The sequence below is a fragment of the Nannobrachium achirus genome, assembly GCF_963921795.1.
Source record: "Nannobrachium achirus genome assembly, chromosome: 22".
In the NCBI taxonomy this organism is placed as follows: Eukaryota; Metazoa; Chordata; class Actinopteri; order Myctophiformes; family Myctophidae; genus Nannobrachium; species Nannobrachium achirus.
In genome coordinates this window covers 6437644-6464424 of record NC_137829.1, presented here as the reverse complement: position 1 = coordinate 6464424, position 26781 = coordinate 6437644, and the positions used below count along the sequence as shown (strand labels likewise).

Genomic DNA, 26781 nt, shown 5'->3' with positions numbered 1-26781 from the left:
AATAGCCAGATCTACAAGCTCACAACGCGCGAGCGTGAGCGATGTAGAGGGGAAAAGGAGCAGACTGAGTACAGAGTGAAAGGTCAAGTTTATTAAGTATTGACAGCTCAAGTGGTTAAAAATCTGAAAACACAAATTGACATGAATCAAAAATACACTGATGATCGTGTTGTCAAACAATGAAACTATGGAATCTATGAATAGGGGTCCTTGCTTCATCTCTCTCTCAACTAAGGGGTCCTTGGCCTGAAAACATTGAATAACCCTGGTCTAGACAGATGAATAGAACATAAGAGTAGACACAAGATCCGATCTTTTCTGCAGTGTCTGGTTCTGTTTTCTGCCCAAAACAAATACTCTGCTGCTGCAATCAGCATCTCCAACTCATGCCTCCTGTCCTCCAGCCTCCATGAAAGACAGCATGCCATACAGGATCAGATAAACATCGGGTTTTAAGAGAAGTTTTGTTTTCTGCTTTTGCCTTAGTTTTCTTTTGCTGATGTGGAATACATATTAATTTCACTATGTACGGGTTGAATTGGTGGGGTGGGAGCGGCTAACCTTTGGGAGAGACCCTGTCTTGTGTGTTTGTATGGATGTATTGTGTTATTGTATGTAATGTAATGTCATGTAATGTTCTGTGTTTGCTCAATATGGACCCTATCTAAAATGAGATGCTACATCTCAAGGGGTTTATCCTTCAATAAAGGTCATATATAGAAGTCCAACACAAGCAGACATTTTCTCTGTACTAATTGGAACATTCCTGTCTGCCATTGTTTACTTCTTTTCAAAATTACAGCATCTGATATGCACCATTAGGTACCATAAGTCAGAGCGTGTGTGAATTTAAGTGTGTGTTCTGGCCAGTTGAAGCAAAAGTAAAATAATTACCTGTGGGATGAACGTCAAACTAAAGTCTTCTACAAAGCAAATAACAGCTTAATTAACCTATAATAACAACACAGACACACTTAAATATAGCTAAGTAGGAGTTAACTTTCTGATATGAACCATTTAGTTGAAATGGCATTAGGAGCCATGGCATGTACAGTACAACAAGCATTTAGAGTTAGAATGTCCCATCTACACGCAGGAACAGCATGCAACGTTTCTAGAACTGAAATAAAGTCTTCTCTCCTTCCATCAGCAATTCTGACAACTCTATCACACCATCACAGCAGTACGCCCGTTAAAAGGAAGCAAAGTGACCTTTTTCTGATCTGTGTTTGCAGTAAAGTCATAATCAGTACAGTATGCATCATCTGCTAGAGCCCTGCATTGCAGTTCCAACATCTGCCATCACCTTAGTGTGCCCCTATTTGCGTATCAAAGATAGCTTGCAAAATGCAAGGCATTTCCGGAGCCCACATCACACATGCATTCCAGCGGCTCTGTGAAAACACACCCTTCTTTTTAATAACCATTTGGGCTTGTTGGAGCTGGTATTCACGTCTACAAGTTCTGCATTCAAAACTTGAGCGGGATAAACAGATGCTATCATTTTGGAATGCCTCCGCATTGCTACTGTATGCCCATCTCTATTCAAACTGTAAGGTAACCACACGCGCACACACACCCATAGCAGCTGCAGCTGTCTTCAGCGGAGGTCTGTGATGAGGCAAGGAGAAAGATAAATACTGCGAGACAAACAGTGTCTCAGTGATTTATGAACATTGGGATTCAAGTGAATTCAATGACTTTGACTTTCATCTGCGGAAGAATGTGGCCGACTCAAACCTATCCATATTCAACAAGGACACTCTTACCATGTGTGTACGCGTCCATAATTCGGGTGCAAGTTTCAACACTGTGTGTGTGTGTGTGTGTGTGTGTGTGTGTGTGTGTGTGTGTACGTGTGTGTGTGCGTGCGTGCGTGCGTGCGTTAGGCCCCTGCACGGGCCTAAAATGTGGGCCCGGGCCCGGCCCTGGCCCGTGGACTTCAGTCCAGGCCCGGCCCGTGGCCCGTTTGGTGCTGCTATTTAAAGCCCGAGCCCGGCCCGAAGCCCGTCACCTTATTATTAATTAATTATTTGTGTGCGCTGCGCGCTGCTGCAGCTACACTCTCAAGGGGAGTCCATACTGTCACAGACCACCGAAATTTGCGTCGGAAAGGTCCAGTTCAACTACAAAATGACATCTCTTGCAACTTCTGAAAAGGATTACTCCTAATTTGAGTTCGGAAAGCTGCACGCACGTCAGAAAGTCGAAACTTTCCGACGAAAACTATGGTCGGAGAGGACGGAGACTGAGAGATGTATGTACAGCCCTCTATAGCTGTGCTCGTCTTGCGCTCTGATTAAAAGAAAGAAGTCAACACAACACAACAGCACAGCAAGTAATTACACACACATCACATCACAACGCAAGAAATCTTCCTCCACCCACCGTTTGTTATGTTACTGTATATCTTCACAGCAATTAGATATTGATATTATTGTCGGCTTGCCGCCCGTGGCCATCTCGTAAAATACAGAGTATCGTCGCACGCATCCCGTAACTGATACGGGACTCGGGAGGTCGGGGAATCATTACAGGGCGATTTATTTGAGAAATGACGGTGAAATGGGTGAAACTGCAGTAGTGCTCCTAATGTTCTAGTCTCGCTGTGTTCGCAGAGTCGCAGAGTAGACTTGTGTGACTGTGAGAAGAAAGAAAAGCCGTCAAGCCCTCGGCTCGTTGCGGCTCTCCATTGGCTAATGTACTCATGTCACGACCAATCAGAGCCGTGGTTGCTATAGATACGGATAGAACCCATAGCCTAGAAGGCTATTAGCCTAGAAGGCTATGGGAGGCAGCACTCTCTCACACACCACACTCCATTCTAGCTAAGCGCACACACAGAGACGTCATGTGTGAAATTCACAGCGCGAAATGTTCCGAGCATGGTTCTAAGCCCGGGCCCGGCCCTAGGCCCGTTGGTGAGTTTCGAAACGAGCCCAAGCCCGGCCCGTTTTGGCGGGCCGGGCCGGGCCCTGGTCGGGTCCCGTCGGGCTTGCAGGGGCCTAGCGTGCGTGCGTGCGTGCGCGTTTGTGTGTGTTTGTTTGTGTGTGTGAAGACATGTGTTCAACGCTATCCCTTGTGGAGCGCATAAATCTGAGGCGGTCGATCTGATAAAACAGACAGGACACTTGCTGCAGAGTCAACAGTTAAATGGTGATAATGGAAGTGAAAGCCACCCTGTACCAAAGTCAAAGCCCACAAAGTTAAGCCTGCGTTAGATAGCAGATCTACACGCTCACAACACATCGCAGCTAAGTTTAACTCGGGCATCATTCAACTCACTTGTAGTCTTCCATCATATAGAGGGTATGCGTATGCATAAAGTGAATGGGAAATCGAGTGGCAGATCGAGTGGCAAATTGTGAGTTTTACATTGTTTAACGTAGTTTAATGCAATCAGATAGGACTTTTCTGTTTTTTATGGGCTGTCAAGGCCAGAAAGTCGTTTTTTTTGCCACTCAGTAGGTGTTCCCGCATACAGTAACTTCCGGGTATGATGATGATGTCACGTGCATACCCTCTATAATGAGTTTATCTTGACTTCAAACGGTTAACCTTTAATGTTGCTCTAGAGTCTGGAATAATATGTACACTTGTTTAGCATTAAATGGAAATGTTATGCTAAGTTTGAGTGGTCCAGGGATTATGTATTTTTGTAGGCGGAAGAAGGAAATCTGAATCTTCCTGATTCCCTCAACAACACAAAGCCTATGGGATTTTTCCAGTGGAAAAAAATAAGCTATGTGACAAATAAAAGTTCATGATACTTACTGTACAGTGTTTTGTTCAGCACAGAAGCGTAAAAACACCCATGTTCCATGTTTTAGAACTAATGACTTCTGCACTATATTACAAGGAATCGGCAATACTCTTACGGGCTCGTAATATGCCCCCTCACCTTGGTAAGTACCGGTAAGTACAGTTCTCAGATACTAAGACGTGAAATTGCCTACAGGTGTAGATGCAAATGCTTCCAACATCTCTGGGTGTGTGTTGGTATTGAAACCTCCAGAGTGTGTCTGATCGATCGTGTGTAAGTTGGGAGGTTGATGTGTGTCAGCTCAGTATGAGAATAGCTCAGAGACTAGATAAAATCACACCTAGTGTGAAAGGATTGGCACTATTTATGAGTTAATTTCATTAAGCGGCCCGCAAAGCTTGGCCAATGTGACGTACAGCAAACTTTGAGCGCTTTGTGCCAAGATGTAGGCAGATGAAGGCCAGATGTAGGCCACGCTTCAGAGCCTAAACATCTTTTTGGGCATACAACAAACTATGACACTTTGTGCCAAGATCAGAGCCCGGAATGTTTTGGGGGGCATAAAACAAACTTCACCCCTGACAGTTATTCTCTTCTAATCTCCCACAGTAAAAACATATACATTGCTGGTTGTGTGTCTGCTGGAGAAGGTTGTGTTACTTGCTGCCCATGGGCAAACTCAAACTGAGTAGTGATGGGAATGGAATTATTGTTGCTTTCACTAAAATGTTTTGGTGTCCAACATCCGATGCACTCGTGATACTGTATTTTTTTATGTCCGCAATCTGTCAGCCACTTAACAAAAAATGTTGGCTGCAGTCATAATCCACCTACATGTCATCTCTTATTGCTGTTGCAGTCCGGAAATAAACAATACTCTATCGTGTGGTCAGTGTCATTACACATATAAATATACCAGTAAGGCTCCCTAATCGGGAGATAAGCGACCGTAGGTCACTTATCTCCACAAATAGGGCAAAAATGTGTTTTGCCAAAATCTTCCTGATCCATGTTGATGACATGAGTGTAGACATACTGTGTAGTGATTTTCGTGATTTTAGGGCAAAATCTGTAGGAGCAGTGTCCAAAAATGTGTTTTTAAAAATCGGCCTGGAGGTGGCGCTATATGGGACAGATTCATGTTGATGGGATGAGTGTAGACATACTGTGTACCGATTTGCGTGATTTTAGGGCGAAAATTGTAGGAGCAGTGTCCAAAAATGTGTTTTGCAAGAATCGGCCTCATGGTGGCGCTAGAAGAGGGCCATGTGATAAATGAGGGGTGGGGTCTCCGCGCCGGCAAGGCGGACGAATAGGTACCGGCCCCGGCTGTCCCGGTCGCTCCTAGCCGGAGTTACGGCATTTTATGTGAGCTGCAGTGTAGGGGGTCCTCCACTGGGGGCGCCACCACTTTTGCATCCGTTCTGGAGCACCAGGAGTCGGTGGTCCCCGGGAATTCCCCGTGAGCAGCCCCGTTGGGGTGGTCATTTGGTCATGTTTGCGCAATTGGTCATTTTTTACATCTGGGGGTCCCCCAGGGACCTGGGGGTCCCTGGAGCTCCGGGGGTCCTTGGAGGTTGTAGTTTGGCAGGCAAGGAACGTGTGTGCAAAATTTGGCATGGATCGGGGCAACGGTTGCGGAGATATAAGCAGGGAAAAAGTGTGACGTGTGAGGTGTGACAGATAGACTGACAGACAGACGGAGTTACTTACACTTTGTGGTGGTTTTGATAGTAAAGTGCGACCTACGGTCGCAATTAAGCTACAACAAACATCAACCAGATGGCAATTCATTCATGGAGAGAGATGGCACACGGTTTGTCCATTGCCAGGGGGCTCAGGGCACCCAAGTGGACAAGATATGAGGCAAAATCCACCTTTTTCTAGTTGTAGTAAGATGGGAGGCAGTGGGGGGAAACAGAATGATACAGAGAGGTACATACAGTTGTGACAGAAGCCTGCAGATGAAATCTGTCAGAAAACAGGCCTTGCTTGAATCTTTATACACTAACTTTTGATGTTGAATATATATAAAATAAGTGCAGTTTACATTTGTGATGCTACCTACTATGATGCCTTTTCCTACTATTCCTGCCAAAAAAAGAGATTTGTAAAAAAAAAAAAAAAAAACAGGCCTTGCATTGCAGGCTTAAGTAAAGCAGTGTCTGGGACAGTAAATACAATAAAAGATCTCAGCTAATTTGTGCACTGCTAAATGCAGTCACATTTCTGTGGTCAGTATGATTCATTGTGTGAACATTATTGATATTGTAATTCTACTGAGTTGGTCTGACGTAGCTAGACTGCTACTGTGTTGAGAAATTCTGACAATGGACAGAATGAAAACCGATACAGCACAAGTGTGAATTAAAACCCACAGTGCAGCAACGGCAGCAGCACTTGGCTACTGGCAGTAAAGTAGAGCAGAAATATGAGAAAGGAAAGCCTGTAAAGATTTGTGAATGGAAGAGATACAGTACAAGTCAAATAACCACTCGCTCTTTCTTCCTCTGTGTCCCACACACACACACACACACACACACACACACACACACACACACACACACACACACACACACACACACACACACACACACACACACACACACACACACACACACACACACACACACACACACACACACACACACACACACACACACACACACAAACAGCTGGCTCTGTCCTCCCATGCCCCTGAACTGACTGACTGGCAACCTCATTACTCACACCGAGACAATGGAATCGTGAGGGCTCAGCCAGGGAGCCAGGGCAGGAGAGAGCAGGCTAAGGACAGAGGATAGACGGAGAGATAGGACTCTATAGGTCCAGATGACTAATACAGTATGCCAGCCTGTATGCTTAGAGAGAGAGATAGTGATCCACAAGCTGGGAGCTGACTGCAGCCGTATAATATGCATTACGAGTCTCTGGGATAGGCAATAAAACATGTATACAAAGGAGCACCACTAGCAGGCTCCCTGAATGTGATATAAAAACCATTAAATTCACAGTCACAGGGAGCTGCCAGGGGAATTGTGTTTCACTCTGCTTATTTGTGAATGTTGAGAGCGAGACGCAGACAGAGGAGATGAGAGGTGTTTCGTTGGAAGGAAAGACTTATTCGAATTCTGATGGAACCAGGACGCTTTTACTCATTATGCCAGTTTGCGGGCATGGGGGCTGAAAACGCGTTTCTTCGAAATACTACAGGTTCAGGGTTACCTACTGTACGGAACACAAACATACTCATATATTGGGGTTGGGTATTCCACATTCCCATGTTTACTGTGGGCAGATTTTTCGTACCGAAAGAAATTGCAAAACACGCGCGCGTACGCACGCACGCACGCACACAAAACACAAAAACCATCCAATAAATGTACACACATAAAATCATTCCAATTTGTGAGGCTACTGTATGTGTAGGTGGAGGCACACACAATCATGCACTCAGGCATACATACAGTATGCATAGAAACCAACTCAAGGTGAAGGGAAAACATTCATAGAAAGGGCAGAACAGACACATTTCATAACTCAACGATGCAAGTGAATTGTTGTCCACCGGTTAAAGTGCACTGTGAACCTGTAGGTCTGCTGTCAATCACACACCACTTTGTCTGACCACACTGTGCGTGACAACAGCAAGGCCTGCCTAAATCTGCATCGTTCTGCAGCATCCAACAGAGGTCAAGGTCACACTGGAGACCATCCCTTGATTTGGCTCTGATCGCAGAGATCATGCAGGCTTAGGCCATTTTAAGTGAATTTGTGTAAAAACACCATCTGTCTCTTTCAATGTCTCTCTATATCTTCCCAACACGAGTCTTTCAATCAAGGAGACAGGTGCAAACACAAGAAATAAAAAGGCTATTAATCATTTTGGTTTCATGCGCAAGAAATCAAGAGAGCCTTGAAAAAAACAGAGTAATCAAAAGAAGAGAAGTGGAGAGTCAGCCATTTGCTCTCTCTGTAGTTTTATGTGGAAAATGTAAAGTCTAAGGTCATGATACGTGTGCAGAGAGAAAAAAATTCAAAAGCAATTCTACCCCCCCAAAAAATCTACAAGGCCTTTGTAATGTGCTGTACTAACTGAGTTGTTGCGTTTTCTCAGACTGCACCACTTCTTAATAGGCTAGGCAACAAACCCAAACAACTTCTAGTCGGGAATACCTTGACATCTCGATGAATGACATTGTTGTCATGGCAATACCGTAGCGCCTCGAGGATCTGTCTCATGTAGTGACTAAGGAGAGAATAGAAAAGCGGCTGTCACAGCAATGTCACACAAATTACAACACACAAAAGTCATTTGAAAGTGTTTATCTGCATGTCAATGAAATATAATATACAGTAATATGGTGAGAATGTGACGTTCTGCATTGATATGTGTACCAACTTTATCGAGCAGTGATTTGGAGCAGTCATGAAAGAATATAAGTGATGAGCTACTGTACTGTGTATGCACAAATCTCACCTGGCAACTGCTTCACTGTAGACAAAGCCCGCATCTGCCCTCTTTACAATCTCAAAGCACAGGTCTGCTCCATCCATGCTGAGAGAGCAAGGCAAGGGGGGTGGAAAGAAAAGAGAGGGGGTCAGTGTGACATAAAGGTCGGTGCAGGTATCCGGGAGGGAAGGAAAGGTCACTCTTATTAAAACCTCAACACTGTTTGTCTCTGGCTGCTTGTAGAGGTGAATACGGAGGCATGGCTCAAGAGAGGAAGGCCAGTAATTATGTCTCGCCTGTGTGTGTGTGTGTGTGTGTGTGTGTGTGTGTGTGTGTGTGTGTGTGTGTGTGTGTGTGTGTGTGTGAACCTTACAAAACTACATATATTTTCCGAAGTACATGGAAGTATTTCACGGAGATTAAAATATTTGTAAACAATGATGCAGCTCTACGATATTAATCGAGTCCCCAGGAGGAGAAGGTATTAGTGTAACTAAGAGGTTTAGCGCGTCGCATTGAAAAAGCCCCGCAGATTAATTTACAATAATGATGTGCCTCAAACAGCTTCTCAGAACAGTTAAGACCAGATTCTTGCTGGAGGTGACAGCGTGGCTCGATGCGCAGGCCAGCAGTGCCCGTCACAATCGATGCAAGCCGTTAGGGATGGGCTTTTAACTCATTTAGTGCCCATGAAATTAACGGATTATAAAGTCCACGATGCCAGTCTCAGGTTGGCATCACCCCCGTTATCTTATTTTGAAGGCCAGAAGTCCACAGCGCAATCACTTCCGGTCTGACGTCATCGCGTCCTGCGCCGGAACCGGTCGTCCCTGTGGAGTTGTGTAATGGCGGACCGGAGCTTTTATAACTGTGTAACATAAGCGAGCATCTGCCTCCATCCTAGCTTCTAAAGTGTAGTTTTGAGATAATGGACATTAAAGATGAGATCCCCCGTCCACCTCAATGTTATGGATGGGACTATTTTGTGCTCGTGGAGCCGTGATGATGCGAAATCAGCGACGGATTTCGTCTCCGGACCTCCGGCCATTCTTCTCGGTAATGTATCCGCCGTTACAGTAATATATTACTTTTCACGAGAATACTCGGGATTGGCACCATGTGATACTCAAGTATTTTTCACGAGTCTTCTCGGGATTGGCACTATATGAGTTAAGATATGGCCATTAAGCCACACAGCGCACACTCCATTTAGCCTACTTAGCTTACTTACACAACTACTATACACATGCTACAAAAACGCACATTGTGTGCGTGCGTGCATGCGTGTGTGTGTGTGTGTGTGTGTGTGTGTGTGTGTGTGTGTGTGTGTGTGTGTGTGTGTGTGTGTGTGTGTGTGTGTGTGTGTGTGTGTGTGTGTGTGTGTGTGTGCACGCACTCACTCACATATACTGTAAATCCGTGCCAGTCATTTACGAAGAAGGGACACAGTCTTTTGTATCGCTCTTCCCTTCATTCTTACGATTATCTAAAGTGGCTCGTCAGCACCATCGCTGTGTGCCTCGACACCAATTAAACAGAATTGTTGTGTTGGAGGTGGCCACTACACGGCTCTCCTGCACAGTAAAATCCTCGGAGTTAATCTAACTCTGAGAGTGTACAAATAAAAACAGATGGAATAGTGCAGCAGCTATTGATGTTCATAGCGATTATTCTATCAATTACTTTTGAATAATTCAGAAGCATGTTTTTTACATCCTATCCTATCCTATAATATTGATATTTATATATTATAATATTAATATTTATATATTTGTATGTTTAATTAATTAAAATATATTTACTATTGATTAAATTGATTAATTTGATTAACTGTTGGGTCCAGTCTCCAATTAACTTAGTGTATGCCATAGTGCTACTTCACATTCCTGGTTGTGTGGAGGTAGACCTGATGACAAGGTGTATGTGTTTATCTATTTTGCTCTATTATAAAGCCCCACACTGCTGAAGACCCGTCTCAGTCAGTACTACCACCTCCCCCCTCCCTCCTGTGTGAGCGTGTGATTTATGCAGGCTTGTGCAGTGCATGCCTGCCAAAGCGAGCACTAAAAAAAATAGTTTGAATTTTTCTGTAAAGTCTCCCTGCACCAAGGCCTACTTTGTGAAAGACTCCGGGACTTGCACGATCAGTGATAATGGAATTATATGATAGAGGAATTAGTTCTGGAAGGAGGGAGAAGAGAACAAGATATGGAGAGGTTGAGCTGGCGGGTGTAAAATCTTAATCTCATCTCAGCCCTTCATACAGAGAGTTCCACACAGATTCCCTCTCTTCTTTTCTTTTCTCGTCTTTTTCTTTCTACTCATCTCTCTCTCTCTTTCCTTCATTCAGTTCTCTCACTTAACAAGCTTTCTCATACCAGCACTGGATATGAACCACCAAGGGGTTCCCATCTCTTTCTCCCTCCATCACCAGCTTCAAATGATCTTACATCCTCTTCTACCAACCTCCTACCTCCCTATCACATCAGCCCCCACCCCCCAAACCACCAAATGGATCAACACTTGTTCACATTCTCCTGCTGAGGACACTGTACATACCCCCTACCATGACTTCCTCCCTCTGATGTGCGTGGTCTTTTTTCTTAGCGACAGTGGCTATTTTCAAACATTTTGACACCCATTTACTATGCACACTGGTTCTCAAAGTGGGATCTGAGGACCCCCAGGGGGCCCTTGATGGGGCTCCGTGGGATCCCCAGCAAAATGTGTTAATATAGCATAAAAAATCTGTTGAACCACTTTAACTCTATTTCATAGTGGCGGCATAGCTCAGGCGTAGAGAAACCGTTATTAGAGCACGAAGGGTTCCCAGTTCGAATCCGGGCTCCCCCTCAGTGAATGTCAAAGGGTCCTTGGGCAAGACTCTGAACCCCTAGTTGCTCCCATTGAGCAGGTTGGTGCCTTGCATGGTTTCCTCCGCCACCGGTGTATGAATGTGTGCGTGAATGGGTGAATGTAATGCACAATCTCTGTAAAGCGCTTTGGATAAAAAGCGCTATATAAATGCACCATTTACAATATATAGCTTATAGAATGGCTATTTCGAAAGGTTTAGAGAAATGTTGCATATTTTGAAAAATGTGTTCTGCTATTGGGTTCCCCCAGGCACAAAAACAAATGTGTGGGTCCTTGACATGGACATGTTTGAGAACCACAGATTTAGCATATGGTGGAAGACTGGAAGTGCACGGAAAACGGACACTCACTATTCGAAGACCATGTAGAGCATGCCATCCGAGCTGTAGGTCTCCAGAAGCTCAACGATATGGGGGTGCTTCAGCATGTGGCAGATGCTGGCCTCCCTCTTCAGATCTGAGAACACAGACACACACACACACACACACAGTTCATGACACAAGTAATGTCACAAGACAGATTTCGCTATTGCACTGCCTTAAACATGTACTGTTTAAATAATAATTATATGATATACTGTATTTAATAAATACCCTTTGTTTTGCGTTTTCAATGATTGTTTTCTGACAGAATCAAAAGGTGTTGTGGTCATGATTCACCAGGAGCCTGGATGGCTTGATTCTAGGCTAGCATGATGCATTCTTCATCATCGTCAGAAGCAAGTGCTGAAAAACACCTACAATCTCTCTAAAGAAAACGGTTTCTTCTACAGCATCCCTAACAAGGGAGCAGAGCCAAAGGGAATCTTTCAAATGACAATCTGACATCTTCTTTATCCCTCTTGGAGGAGAAGCTGAATCTCGCAGCACTCCCTGCTCAACGATTAAAACGCTTGCATGTCAGGAAGCTGAGATGGGATTTTATGTTGCTTGGCGCTTACCGCTCACAGGACTAATGCAAAATGTAGAGCTGCACAGTGCACTAATTAAAGGACAACTCCGCCCTAAATCACTTCTAGGCTAATTTTCCTACTTATATTGATCCAAAAAGACTGTCCATGGGGTCTATTAGGCACAAATGCCCCTGTTGTCCATTTTCCCCTGCAGAACCAAGCAGCTCTCATAGCATAGAGTGGAGCTTATAAGCCTATCGCTTTTACACTATTTGTTGCGGTCAAAAGTGATTTATTTTTTCATGACTGTGTTACTAGTTGTCATTACAAACACATCCATGCCTTGATTGCACCACACAAGCCACCACAATGGCAAAAATCATGTTTTGGGGTGAGCATTCGGCACAACTGCCAATCAAAGTGACTGTATTGGCCAATCACAGTGTGTCTTTTCCGGGACTTGGCAAAACACATAAAAGCATAACATCTGTTTAGCAGAGTGTCATGACTTTTGTGGGACAACGATGGCATGGATGTGTTTGTAATGACAACTAGTAACACATTCATGAAAAAACTTGTGGTTAAAAAAACTTTTAACCATAACAAATAGTGTAAAAGCGATAGGCTTATAGGCTCCACTCTATGCTATGAGAGCTGCAGGGTTCTGCTGGGGAAACTGGACAACATGGGCATTTGTGCCTAATAGACCCCATGGACAGTCTTTTTGGATCAATATAAGTAGGAAAATGAGCCTAGAAGTGATTTAGGGCGGAGTTGTCCTTTAAGGTCACGCTACCGTAGGCTGCTCACATTGCAATGTCACATCACAGACAGGCGTTATGTGAAACGGCAACAGGTCTTCCTGCAGTTTGGTTTCCAAATGATGCTTGTTTAGCTCATTACTTACAGTGTCAGTGTTCAGTAGGTCTGTCATGATTATGACATTTTACATGACGATTAATTGTCACTCAAATAATTGTGATTAACGATTTAATTGTGTTTCTGTCATTGATAATTACATTCCTGTTTGGCTTGTAGGCTTTGAAGTTGCAAATGGCACATATGACACATAACCTAAATATACAAAGAAATTACTTACATATTTGACAACTTTATACTTGAAAAAGAACATTGATAGTGGAAATAGCCGATCTACAAGCTCACAACGCGTTGTAATGCAATGCATTGTGAGCTTGTAGATCTGCTATTTCCACTTTTTTTAATGTTTGAAAATATGAACATTTTTCAACATGTAAACGATTATGACGATTATGACAAAATAATTGCAAATCTGTCAAATAATTGAGATTAGACGATTATGTAATAATTGAGACAGCCCTAGTGTTCAGTGCTACCTATTGCAATACGCTTCTCCCACTTTAATTAGCTCCGTAAAGGGGAGGGTTAATAAAGCTGAGAAGAAGGGGGGATATCTAGTATCTACATGTATGTGGGGGTGTCACTGGAGAGACTACCACTGCTACGATGAATACAAAACAGCGTTGTGTTAAAGATGACAGACGTACATTTCTTCTTCGGCAGGAGAATGGGGGGAAAAAACTGCGCAGGAAGAGAGAAAATAGCTAGATGTCATATGAGGGAGCCTCAGATTTTGTGACAAGAGTGATGTGCCTGGGGACAGCAACGAAATAGCTTGAACCAATCAATATTCCAACACGTCTCCCCGTAATGCAAATGGTGAATTGTTCTGTCATCTTAAACGGGATAGATGGAGGGTGGAGATATGAGCATAAACCCTGGAGTCTCCACATTGGATACAAAGCCACACAGAGCCACATTGTGGAGTTTAATACTTTAAGTGTGTAATGCATGGGCATCTCTCTCTGTCCAATGTAGGAGGCTGCAGTGCTCTGAAAAAGGGGGTAACATTTTGTCCACAATGCAACATAAATGATGCAACAATTAACACCAGTAACATTAGGGGGAGTTGTCATTAACCATTGCATGTGACTAAAACTGTGATTTAATTTGTGCACAGACATAACTTCATAAATGCTTATTTGCGTGTGTGTGTGTGTGTGTGTGTGTGTGTGTGTGTGTGTGTGTGTGTGTGTGTGTGTGTGTGTGTGTGTTTGCTTCCTTGTTTACTTGGTCATAATGTCATTTTAACTACATGTAGATATATGTTTACTTGTTCTACTACAGCAAGGGTCTTCAACGTTTTCAGGCCAAGGACCCCTTAGTTGAGATGAAGCAGGGACCCCCTCAAACTTTTCATAGATTCCATATAGTTCAATCGTTTGACAGCACAATCATCAGTGTATTTTGGATTCATGTCAATTTGTGTTTTCAGATATTTAACCACTTGAACCATCAATACTTAATAAACTTGACCTTTCACTCTGTACTTAGTCTGCTCTTTTTCCCCTCTGCACCAAAGCTATTTGCCAGAAATAGCCGATCTACAAGCTCACAGCGCGAGGCATTGTGAGCTTGTAGATCAGATATTTTTGGCTAAAGTTCTCAGAATATGGAGTGGACGCTAGGGTTCAAGTGATTAATATAAAAAAGGAGGAAAAAGTTTCTATCACACAAAGATTTGGAGGACCCCTCCCTGTAGTGACTCTGAGGACCCCCTGAGTGTCCCAGACCCCCTGTTGAAGACCCATGTATTACAGTATGTCCTACTCCCATACTCATCATCATCCCCATAACGTTAGTGATCATCATATTATTGATTCCTCCTCATTTACTTCTTATCGTCCCCACCAGGCCGAGACTATGTTTTCGCCCCTGTCCGTCTGTCCGTGTGTGTGTGTGTGTGTGTGTGTGTGTGTGTGTGTGTGTGTGTGTGTGTGTGTGTGTGTGTGTGTGTGTGTGTGTGTGTTTGTGCCTTTCAGCCTGGCGGAGACAATAACCTGCAATTGTGATGTATCCTTTTCTACCATCCAACATCCATGCATTCATATGTTCCATATGTCTGTCTGTCTGTCTGTCTTCCTGGCAGTAGCTGTTCTAAGAGAGAAGGCTTGGTGCTGAAGGCCATATAAAGACATATATCACATGCATACTGTAACCTTTCCACTTTATGCACACACTCAAAACTGAATTGCATTACCGAGCATTTTAACTGCATTAACTTTTAATATCCTCTTCTGCAATATTGCACGCTCCTGACTGAAATAGCCGTCATGTGCCAACACAAGCAATGCTCAGTCAGATATTGCGCCTGGATATTCCATATTCACAGCATGGCATTCCCATGTTTACTGTTGGCAAATGTATTGTACCGAAGAGAAGCAAATGAGATGTAACTTAACCCTACCAGTGCCAGCCCCTAGATGGCGCCAAAGAATGCCAGGCTTTCTCCCATAGGCGAGCGCATTAGCATCCGGGGACTCACGTTGCAGTGACGCGCGTGCTCACGTTCGTGCATGTCATGGAAAGGTCCCGGATGATAATGCTAACAGAATAGCTATTCCCATTTTGTCATTTTAAAGATCATTTTTCGGCGATTTCGCCGTAAATAAACCTCGCGCCACATCCCTAAAAACACAATCCAGAGATATGGGCCTCCAAAGATGTGGTTTTTCATTGGATTCGGCGGCGATTCGCGGCTACGTTCGCGGCTCACGGCCGGCATGGCTTCCCCAGGATTTGGACCACTGGATTTTAAATTTAGGCTCAGGCTTCAGAAGGCCTCGGATCATTTTATTCATTTCATTAAAAATCCCGAACATGTTCGGGATAGGCACACTGGACTACGTTCCGGAAGCGGCGCTGAACATTCGGTGAACATTGGGGGTCTCAAAAATGTATTTTAAACCATTAATGGAATATATCGTCGGACCATGTAAAATGGCTAGCTGGCTAGCGTAGGACGAGCCAGGACCACCCACGACTCTACAAGCAGCTCAGGGTAAGTCAATTAATAAAAAAAAAATTGTTTTGGATTGAACATATCCCGAACATGTTCGGGATAGGCACAGAATGAGTTAACAGAAACAGACAATTACATGATTCTCATGCGAGGACGCACGCAAGCACGCACGTATGCACACGCACACACACACACACACGCACACACACACACACGCACACACACACACACGCACACGCGCACGCGCACACGCGCACACACTGTACTGTGTTTTGTTATGAGCTGACATTTAATTAAGCCTTGAGTTGAAGTCATGAGTGTGCGTGTGTTGCTCCTGGTCTCTGCGCGAACATTAATCTTATCCTCAGAGGACCAACGCAAGGCGCGCTCTAGCCCTGCACATGATGCTAATGCTACTAAAGCTGGGATAAGCAGCTACCTTGAGGGCCACTCCTGCTAGTCGCTTTTACGCTTTCTGGCGGCCCCACCGCCATTCACATCCCCCCCCCCCCCCCCACTCCCCCCTCACAACTACTGCCGGAGATGAGGGATTAAGGAAGAGACATTATTTATTTGTGCCACAATTATCACAATAACACAATAACATCACACCCTTTCTCAACAAAAATTCTCTTCACAAAAACGAGTGTGCATAATAATCAGGAAATAAAATATGTAATGTTTCCAATTTAAGGTGTATCAGTACAAAATAATTACAACTAGAAGCAGTGCTCTTCCGAGCACAGGTCTCCACCAGGCAAACTTTGGAAGCTAATATTAGCCAATCAGGATGGCATATGAAATATCAGACGGATCGGACTTGATCACATGACTATAGAGATACTGTGTACCGATTTGCGTGATTTTTGGATAAAATCTCAAGAAGTAATATCCAAAAATGTGTTTTACATAAGTCGGCCCAAAGGTGGCGCTATAAAAGGCTTAAGTGAAAAATGCAGGGCAAAGGTTTATCCTTAGCTTCTAGGGAGTGTGCTTGCAAAGTTTGAAACTGATCGGTGGAGTTATAGGTAAAACCACAAATCGGCCTGTTATAGCGCCACCATGAGGCTGATTTAAAAAAAAATAAGTGGCATTTCTTCCTCGGCCTAGTGGGAACGTGTGTGCGCGATTTCATGATAATCGCACTTTGCGTTTGTGATTTGTGGCATTTTGTTCCAAACGGCTCGATCCTACAAACTTTGGAAGCCAATCTTAGCCAATCAGGATGGAATATGCAAAATCGGACAGATCCGTGTCGATCACATGACTGTTGAGATACTGCCTACCGATTTGTATGATTTTTGGACAAAATCTGTAAGAGTAGTGCACAGAAATGTGTTTTGCGAACATCGGCCACTAGGTGGCGCTAGAAAAGGCCCATTTAAAAAATGTAGGGCAGAGGTTCTAGATTGGCATCCAGGGAATGTGTGTGCTCACTTTGGCAGCGATCGGGCCAACGGCGACTGAGATTAGGCGCTCACAAACTGAGAGGACTCACGGACGGACGGACGGACGGACGCACGCACGGACGGACGGACGGAGGGGAAAACATACTAGTGCGGTATGCTATGTATTCCTGTAGGAATTTTTTGCCAAAATTGATTTTTTTGCTGTTTTGGCTTCTATAGGGACCAAACTATCAGAAAATGACGGGGGTCAAATTTTCAGACCCCTCCCTCATTTCCTGGGGGCGGGTCACTTCAGTTTTGGCCCTTTTCGGCCTTGTTTTCCCAATTTCCCATAGGATTTTTTTGCCCAAATGGCTTTTTTTGCTGTTTTGGCTTCTATAGGGACCAAACTATCAGAAAATGACGGGGGTCAAATTTTCAGACCCCTCCCTCATTTCCTTGGGGGCGGGTCACTTCAGTTTTGGCCCTATTCGGCTATGTTTTCCCAATCTCCCATAGGATTGTTTTGCTAAAACATATTTTATCTTTTGTTGTTTTGGCTTCTATAGGGACCAAACTATCAGAAAATGACGGGGTAGACATTTTCAGACCCCTCCCTCATTTCCTAGGGGGGGGGGGGGGGGGGGGTCACTTCAGTTTTGGCCCTATTCACCTATATGTATTCCCAGTGTTTTGCTAAAATTGATTTCTTTGCCGTTTTGGCTTCTATAGGGACCAAACTATCACAAAATGACAGGGTTCCAATTTTCAGACCCCTCCCTCATATCCTGGGGGGAGTACTTTACAGTACTTTATACACAACTTCACAGTATATTCTGAGGATATTCAATAGTTTAGGTAGGAACAGTTCAAGTGAGGAGGATGGGGTAGCATTTATACTTCTGACCTGTTATTATTCTAGTCAAATACAGGATCTATTCATGATCACTGTTATCTATGTCCTCCCTTAAGGCTCATTCCCACTGGGCCAGATAAACAGATACAAAAATATATTTCTCCATTCAAGTGGATGGTAAGATACAGATAAAAGAAAATATCTGTCACAGATATTTTTTTATCTGTCTTACCATCCACTTGAATGGAGAAAGATATTTATTTATCTGTTAATCTGGCCCAGTGAGAATGGGCCTTTATACTGTTGGCAAAGTCTCCAGTCCAGTGCCATAGCACTTGCAGAGACTGACTGTCCCTTGCAACCTGCTTTGCACCCACATTACATGTGATGAGCTCAAGTATTGCCTTTGGAGCAGGGAGGGCAAGACACCTGACTGGAACATACCCTCCACTCTCTGAATTCCACCAATTCTCTTCAATTGGTGGAAGCTCAGGGCTCAGGGCAATTGGAGATTGGTGTCAGCAGCCTCTTCAATGTGTGCACCTCCTCAAAATCATGTCCCTTGATGAAGGTATCATATATGACAACGAGCTTGAAAGAACTGTCCCTTGAGAAATACTCAAGCAGTCCCTGGCCTAACACATGTCAACTTCTCCTTGGTTGATCACACAGTCAGGAGTTCCTTGATGGACATAGTGAGCTTCATCTCTGGATGAAGACTTTGTGTTTTTCGACTGATCCATATACCTAATATTACCTATCAAAGACAACTTGACCCTCAACATAGCCAGCCATCATCGTTATGATGCGTTTGTTGAATGCATCCTGAAGATCTGACAGCTTTTTGTCTTTTTCATGTTCTGAAGCAAACCCATGGCATCAACAATAAGAACTTTGATAGAATAATCGTCCTCCGTCAGATCATGCTATGGGACACATGGAAGATCTTCCTACAGGGGCTCTGCCCTGGCATCTTCAATTGCATGCAAAATGTGAACCCCCTCATTTTCGGACAGTTTGGTCCCTAAAGAAGCCAAAACAGAAAAGAAGAAAAAAATCACACTCGTGTGAACTGAGCGGTGGTGTGTGTGTGTGTGTGTGTGTGTGTGTGTGTGTGTGTGTGTGTGTGTGTGTGTGTGTGTGTGTGTGTGCAACAGCGCCCCTCCCTTAACATGTGTGGTCAGAAAAGGTTACTGCAGGGCCAGGCTACGGACACGGAGACATACATACATACAGACAGACAAACAGACAGACAGACAGACCCACACACACGGCCACGTATAGGAGCGTTGTGACCACCGCTCAAAAAATCTATGGGAATATAGAGCCGAATAGGGCCAAAACTGAAACCCCCCCTCCCCGCCTCAGGAAATGGGGGAGGGGTATGAAAATTTGAACCCTGTCATTTTCTGATAGTTTGGTCCCCATAGAAGCCTAAACAGCAAACAAAACAATTTTAGCAAAAAAAAAAAATATCCTATGGGAAATTGGAATGCATAGCTGAATAGGGCCAAAACTGTGACCCGCCCCCAGGAAATGAGGGCGGGGTCTGAAAATTTCAACCCCGTTATTTTCTGATAGTTTGTTCCCTATGGAAGCCAAAACAGCAAACAAAACAATTTTTGCAAAAAAATCCTATGGGAAATTGGGAATGCATAGCTGAATAGGGCCAAAACTGAAGTGACCCGGCCCCAGGAAATGAGGGAGGGGTCTGAAAATGTGACCCCCGTAATTTTCTGATAGTTTGGTCCCTATGGAAGCCAAAACAGCAAACAAATCAATTTTAGCAAAAAATACTATGGGAAATTGGGAATACATAGCCGAATAGGGCCAAAACTGAAGTGACCCGCCCCCAGGAAATGAGGGAGGGGTCTGAAAATGTGACCCCCGTAATTTTCTGATAGTTTGGTCCCTATAGAAGCCAAAACAGCAAACAAATCAATTTTAGCAAAAAATACTATGGGAAATTGGGAATACATAGCCGAATAGGGCCAAAACTGAAGTGACCCGTCCCCAGGAAATGAGGGAGGGGTCGGAAAATTTGACCCCCGTCATTTTCGGATAGTTTGGACCCTATAGAACCAAAATCTGCAGAAAAATCAATTTTGGCACAAAAATCCTACAGGAGCTGTATTTTGGACATAGCATACCACACTCGGCTGGTGGAGACAATAAAGTATACTATATCTAGAAAGAAGCCTTACATTATTTGAACAGCCCTTCTTACATATCCTAACCCCTTTTGGTACAAAGTGTAAAAAAGGAAATAAAGAAGGAAAATATGAATATATGTGTGCTTTTTATTTACATCCTGGTCAAAAGGTGCGTTCCTGTTGCCGGTGAAAATAAGGTAAAAAAAAAAGAAAAGAAGAAAAATACAAAACTGGCAGTGGCGGATGAATTAATTCATTAATTAATACCTGGCAGCGATTGTGTCTAAAGATACACACATTACAAAAAATAAACAAAATACTGTAAGACTTCACTCAGTCTCTCTCTGCACTGCATTGGTGCTATGTGGGAATCAAAAGAAAAATATGTAATTGATGTGTTTTGTGCAAAGGGAAAGGGAGGCCCCAGCTCCTATCCCAAATATAGGTCAATGATTCAATGATTCAAATACAAAGTACAGAATATAGAACGGACATTCAATGCTCCAAGTGGGCTATGCTGTGATAATCATGGAACAACAATTATCTTTTACTTGACATGAAATGGGAAATGATAATAATAACAGGTCAACCCAAGAAAGGCTACATTCCATAGCCTGCGATTGCTCAGCGATGCCTGTCAGACACAGTCAGTCAAAGCCATTTGGTGTCTTGGGCATGGCCCCGCTTGGTCCGAGCAACAATCAATTGGGAGAAGAGCAGAATTAGAGAAGCAAGAAGCAGGCGGGAAGGAGGGAGGGAGAGAGAGAGAGAGAACAGATGTGATCTCTACAGTGGTCCGTGTTTCTCCTGCTGAGAGTCAAAGTGTGTGTGTGTGCGTGCGTGTGTGTGTGTGTGTGTGTGTGTGTGTGTGTGTGTGTGTGTGTGTGTGTGTGTGTGTGTGTGTGTGTGTGTGTGTGTGTGTGTGTGTGTGCGTGCGTGTGTACGAGTGCGCGTACACGTTCACAATGTGTGAGGCTTGCGCTTGTGTTCACAATGGGTTAGTCAACAACCCCCATGAATGTTAACCATTGAAAAATAGCAGATATACAAGCTCACAGCGCGGCACCGAGTGCCGCGCTGCGAGCTTGTAGATCTGCTATTTTTGAAAAATCGTGAAAATGTGTGCCAAGAAACTTATGTTTCCATGATGTCAGTGATGCTCAAACTTTTTCATGTGAAGGACCCCCCCATCTCAAAATATTTAGTTCCAGGGACCCCCCAGAAGCAAAATTTGAGTCACTTAAAAAATACATATATTCAAAGATTTGCGCACATTTTCACGACTTTTCAAAAATAGCAGATCTACAAGCTTGCAGCCGCGCTGTGAGCTTGTATATCTGCTATTTTTCAATAGCTAAAGTTACTAGGGCCCCTCCACCTTGGGCCCTAGTAACTCAGTCCCACTTTCCTACCCCTTGTGGCGCCCCTGGCTCTGGCCGCCAATAAACTACCTGGGGAAGTGGAGAAGAATGGAAAAGGAGAGGAAGGTAACGGAGACTGTGGACAGGAAATGAGGAATTGGAGAGGAGAGGAAAGGCAAAAGTGGAAAGGAAAGTAAATGGAGTAGAGAGGAAGCAATTATAGAGTACCATTGCAGCGTTATTGTGTTGTTTTGGATTTCCCAAAGGGGAATCTTCTAAGATTGCACAGTTCTTATATTAAAATAACTGTGTTCTAAAAAATAAACAAACCACCCGGCAATTGTGTCAGGTATGTGACTCTGTGTACATTTCTTTGTAAAATAATGTCTTACAAATGAATTTGTAGTTTTCTACCTTCAGTTGATGCTTCATAACTATGAATAAAATCGGGAGGGGTGATTTGTTTATTTTTTGAACACAATTCATATAATATTGATTCCCCTATGCGATTTCCAATAGAAAATATTACGCTATGACCCAGGGGGATAGCGCCCTCTAGCGGCAGTGATGTCAGACGTCGGTGCTCTGTAGCTACTCTAGCTGCCATACCACCTGGGGCAGGGGAGAAGAAAGGATGGTGGAGAGGAAAGTTAAAGGAGAAAGTGGAGTAGAAAAGGAGCAATTAAGTTCCACCCTGCCAATTATGATGGCAGGGTGGCAAAGGGGGAGAGGAAATGAGTAAGTGGAGAAAGAAACGGGTAGAGAAAGGAACAGGAAGAGAAAGAGAGTGGGAGAAACAGAGCTGTGAGTGAGAGTTGGGTGCCAGAAAAGGAGGTGGTTGTGTGTGTGTGTGTGTGTGTGTGTGTGTGTGTGTGTGTGTGTGTGTGTGTGTGTGTGTGTGTGTGTGTGTGTGTGTGTGTGTGTGTGTGTGTGTGTGTGTGTGTGTGTGGGGTGGGGGGTACACAGATGGACTAGTGGGAGAGACAAAAAGGGAATAGGAGGAGAAGCCAGGAGATTAAGGAGAGGAGAGTAGAGAAGTGCGGGTGGTTGAACATGATGAATTCTACTCATTCTCTGGCTAGCTTTTCTCCCTCATTCCTTCAGAGGCCTGACCTATTGGCCAGACAGACCTCCGGAAAGCTGCCGACTATTGTACATGTGTGTGCATGTGTGTGTGTGTGTGTGCGTGCGTGCGCGTGTGTGAGCTCCCTCGTGCATGTCTAGGATAAAATATCCTGTTTGTTTATATGTACTGTATGTGTCTGTTTGTGTCTTTGTGTTGTGTGTGTGTGCAATGTGCATGTATGTCAGTGTGATACAAGATGCCCTCTGTGTGTGTATGTGTCTGTGTGTGCATGTTGTGTGCGTGCGTGAGTGCATTCGCTGTCTTAGGGCTCTGGGACTCCTGGCTGTCCAACCCACTGGCTGAGATACAGAGAGAGAGAGAGAGAGAGAGAGAGAGAGAGAGAGAGAGAGAGAGAGAGAGAGAGAGAGAGAGAGAGAGAGAGAGAGAGAGGGAGATTGAGTAGAGCAATAGAGTGTACCTGAGTGATTATTTTAGTGCTACAGTACATTAAAGCTGCTAACTCAAGTGAAACTGTTCTGTGATTGGATCTAAATGGTGTGGCGGCCACATACTGTATTCACAAAAGCACAGGCTTAATTTGACAAGAGTGCACGGCTGCACGCACACACACGTATCTACATTCAAATTATACGCATGCCCACTAATTTGTAAACACACGCATGTGTATTGTATTTAGTCTTGTATGAACCAGTTTCAGTAGGACTGTCATACAGTAGTTTAGTTTCATATAGTTGCTCAGTAAGATGCTTTTTATCTTAAGTAAATAGGTATAAATATAGTAGCCAATCATTTGTATCCCCTTTTCTCCCCAATTTAGTAGTTAATAGTTATGCCAATTGATTCCTCCCCACACATTTCTGTGGTGTCACGTCTGTTGTATATCCTACTGACTCAGCTGCCAGTGAGGTGCCCCCACCAGAAGGATGTAGAGTCTTTGTCCTACTCCTCCTGCCCAGCACTCGCCACTGACAGGTGCCCCACAGCCAATGGGTACAGTACATGCCAAGAGTTCAGGTGGAGTCTCTCCCCCTTGAGTCTTTTAATCTCACAGAGACAAATTCCTCATATGTGCAAAATGCAAACATATCTGTACATTCTGATTTAGTGGTCAAGACCAGGCCTAGAGATAGGACAGGAGCTGAGCTCATCGGGGTGGCAGTGGCTAAGGAAGTAGAGGCTGTCTGGGAACAGAAGGTTTCCGGCTTGATCCGTGGCTCCTTCTGGCTTTGTATCAAGATGTCCTTCAGCAAGACACTGTGCCCACTGGGCAGGTTGGTGCCTTGTTAGGCAGTTGTGCATGCCATGATCGGTGTATGAGGTTTTGTGTGGAATGTACATTGTAAGGCACTTTGGATAAATGCGATATAGAAGCAGAACATTTAAGAGAGGATGGGTGTGCAAAATGTTGCACAGGACAGAGCATTTGCTCCTCTCTCTCTAACATTACAATATCAAAACATCATTTTATATTGGCTCACACAAACAAGCCCTTGTGGGAGCCTTTCATAATTACACAGCAAAATCTTCAATATAATATATAATATCCAATTTGGTCTATTTTTAGATTCTCTAATTATTAAATGAATTAATATAAAGGATTTTACGGTGTAGGGTTGTTAAGAAATTAACTAGCGAATAGGCAGAGGTTTCAGACCAACCAGAAATGAAGCAAGAAATCCACATTTCTACTCTGGGAAAAAAGGACTGCTGATGTAAAGTGGAATGGGTTCTGTCATTCTGACTGCTGTGAAAGCTCTTCAGATTGATTTTCACTGCTAGCTTGTAAAACTCAACTGACAGGTCCAAGAACAACCACGGATGTGGCGTGTGTTAGAATATGAACGATTCAGAAGAGTTTATCTCAGCCTCCAAGATGGCAGGGTGGCAGTCCCTGGCAAATCGACTCTCCAGAGTCATCTCTGATGAAATTTGTCATTTTAAATACTTGAGATTCTCAGTTCACACATTAGGAATGGATTTTTGAACAGGTCCTGACGCAGGAATTGGCAAAAACGTTATTTCATGGCATAATTTCATACACTTTGTCTGCTGTTCCACAATGGCAAAAGTTAAGTAAAGCGATACGCTAGTGAAAGTTACAGGTATGGTGTGTGTGTGTGTGTGTGTGTGTGTGTGTGTGTGTGTGTGTGTGTGTGTGTGTGTGTGTGTGTGTGTGTGTGTGTGTGTGTGTGTGTGTGTGTCAAATGTGAGCTCAACATAATCACAGTAATCCTTAATCATATTCAAGGGCTTTTGAGAGAAATGAGACAGACATAGAGCACTGCAAAGGGGAGATGTGTGTTTGAAGCTCGTTGGTGCTTGTTAATGTTATATACATCAAGGCAATTATGTTTCTGCAAACATTTTCGGTTTCAGACAAAAAAATCCATTTGGAACTATCAATTAATAAATTAATCGATAATTTGCATCCCCTAAGGTTGGAGTTCCTACTAGAATTTGGTGACTGCTTCTCTGACAGAGTTGGACTGTGGTGTCCCTCAGGGCTCCATCTTGGGCCCCATTTTCTTTAACTTATTAATGTGAATAAATAGGAGGCATACCCTGGGAAAACATCTAGCTATAAAGTCATATTTTTTAAAGCTATACTGTGTAAGATGCTCAACTAGTGGTCAGTAGCCCTATAGCAAACCGCGGTCGCGTCCGCGTCTTTCGGCCGTTTTTCGTACCTTCACACCCCCGCGTCTGCCTCCACCTCGCCGAGAGCTATCTTTAGAGGGGTCCCTGGTTCCTGTGCGTTCAGGCATTCCGGAGAAACAGACTCCTTCACCCTGCCTGGTAGGCGAGATTACCTTTTGAGTATAGAGACACACGGGCGACTACAAATATGGCCGCCATAGCGACCCCAGTTCAAGATGCGCTGTGATTGGCCGGCAGTGTATAACCCTCGCTGTGATTGGCCGGTAGTGTGATGACGTAATTTTGCCGGGAAATCCCGCCCCTGTCACGGCTAAGTAGAAAACATATAAAGAGATGCGGAGTGGGGGTTCTAAAACTTTAGCGATTTAACAGTTAGGACAATTTTAAGATTTGTTTTATAAAAAAAGTTACATGGTATAACTTTAATACTTTCCATTCTGCAAAAATAGCAAGACCACACTGAGTGTGTGCAGGTCACAGCACTCCGTTTGAGACCCACCAAGACGAGACACAATATGATATTGTTTCTGCTGCGGCTATTTTGGCAACACTGAGATGCCTCACAACTGGTGGAGAGTTATAATTCAAGTGTAAGACCCAAAGACCTTAATGAGTTAATGAGAGGCTGAAGGTAGAGAGAGAGAGAGAGAAAAAGAAATACAGACCAGAGTAATTCACCCAAATTATAGTGTAGGAAATTCACATTATTAGATGAACTGAATAGGAGCCAGGCTTTTGTGAGGCCGTCCCCCTTGTAAATGAAACCGTTGCTCTTTGTCGGCTGTTCTGAATGTTAAATATCCTGTCGTAAGAGACAAAAGGCCACCGGTAACTCTTCCACGGACCACGGTGCACTGAGACGTGAATGCAGGGACAAGGGGAAAAAAGAGGGGTGGGGTAAGGGGTGTGGGGTTGAAGGAATGAACTGCTTCTCATTGCTTTCTAAAAATACCTGGCTGGATATATGGGCTGTAGTAAACCCGTCTCACAGAAGACTGCCCACTTTCCTCATACTCCTGTCTCCAGAGATTCCACCTGCACTCCTCTCATGCTTCATTTATACTCTATTGTATGGTGTATGGCGTTGCGTGCTGAAAATAGCCATTGCACAAGCTCACAACACGGCAAATTGTGAACTTGTAGATCGTCTGTTTTCAGCATGTGACACCGACATGCAACAAAGTATAAATCAGACTTCAGTCTTTTTGTGCTCCCTTCTTCCATCCAATAGTCACACTCCATATATCTCATTTGATCTGCTGTAAACTCTTGTTCCCTTGCTCTCTCCTCCCATCTTGCATCTCATGGTGTGGTTGAATCTGGTCAGAATCTCGATGGGTGCACAACACATGGTCAACAGCATCACCTATCTGTGGATTATTGACACAATACCTCCTCTGGATGGATTCACATGTGCCTGTGCACCGACACGACGGGCTGCACACTTGCCCT

General features: G+C 44.0%; 1 protein-coding gene across 4 annotated transcripts in view; it reads right to left on the bottom strand.

Annotated features, from left to right (window-relative positions):
- caska (calcium/calmodulin-dependent serine protein kinase a) overlaps window positions 1-26781 on the bottom strand; it is a 170779-nt gene that overhangs the window by 72761 nt on the left and 71237 nt on the right. For all 4 annotated transcript variants that reach the window (XM_080753417.1, XM_080753419.1, XM_080753418.1 and 1 more), the window contains exons 3-5: window positions 11444-11549; window positions 8244-8321; window positions 7940-8012 (exon numbers count right to left, since the gene is read on the bottom strand). In XM_080753417.1, coding sequence (XP_080609543.1) covers window positions 7940-8012; window positions 8244-8321; window positions 11444-11549 — 257 coding nt within the window. The remainder of the gene's footprint in view (window positions 1-7939; window positions 8013-8243; window positions 8322-11443; window positions 11550-26781) is intronic.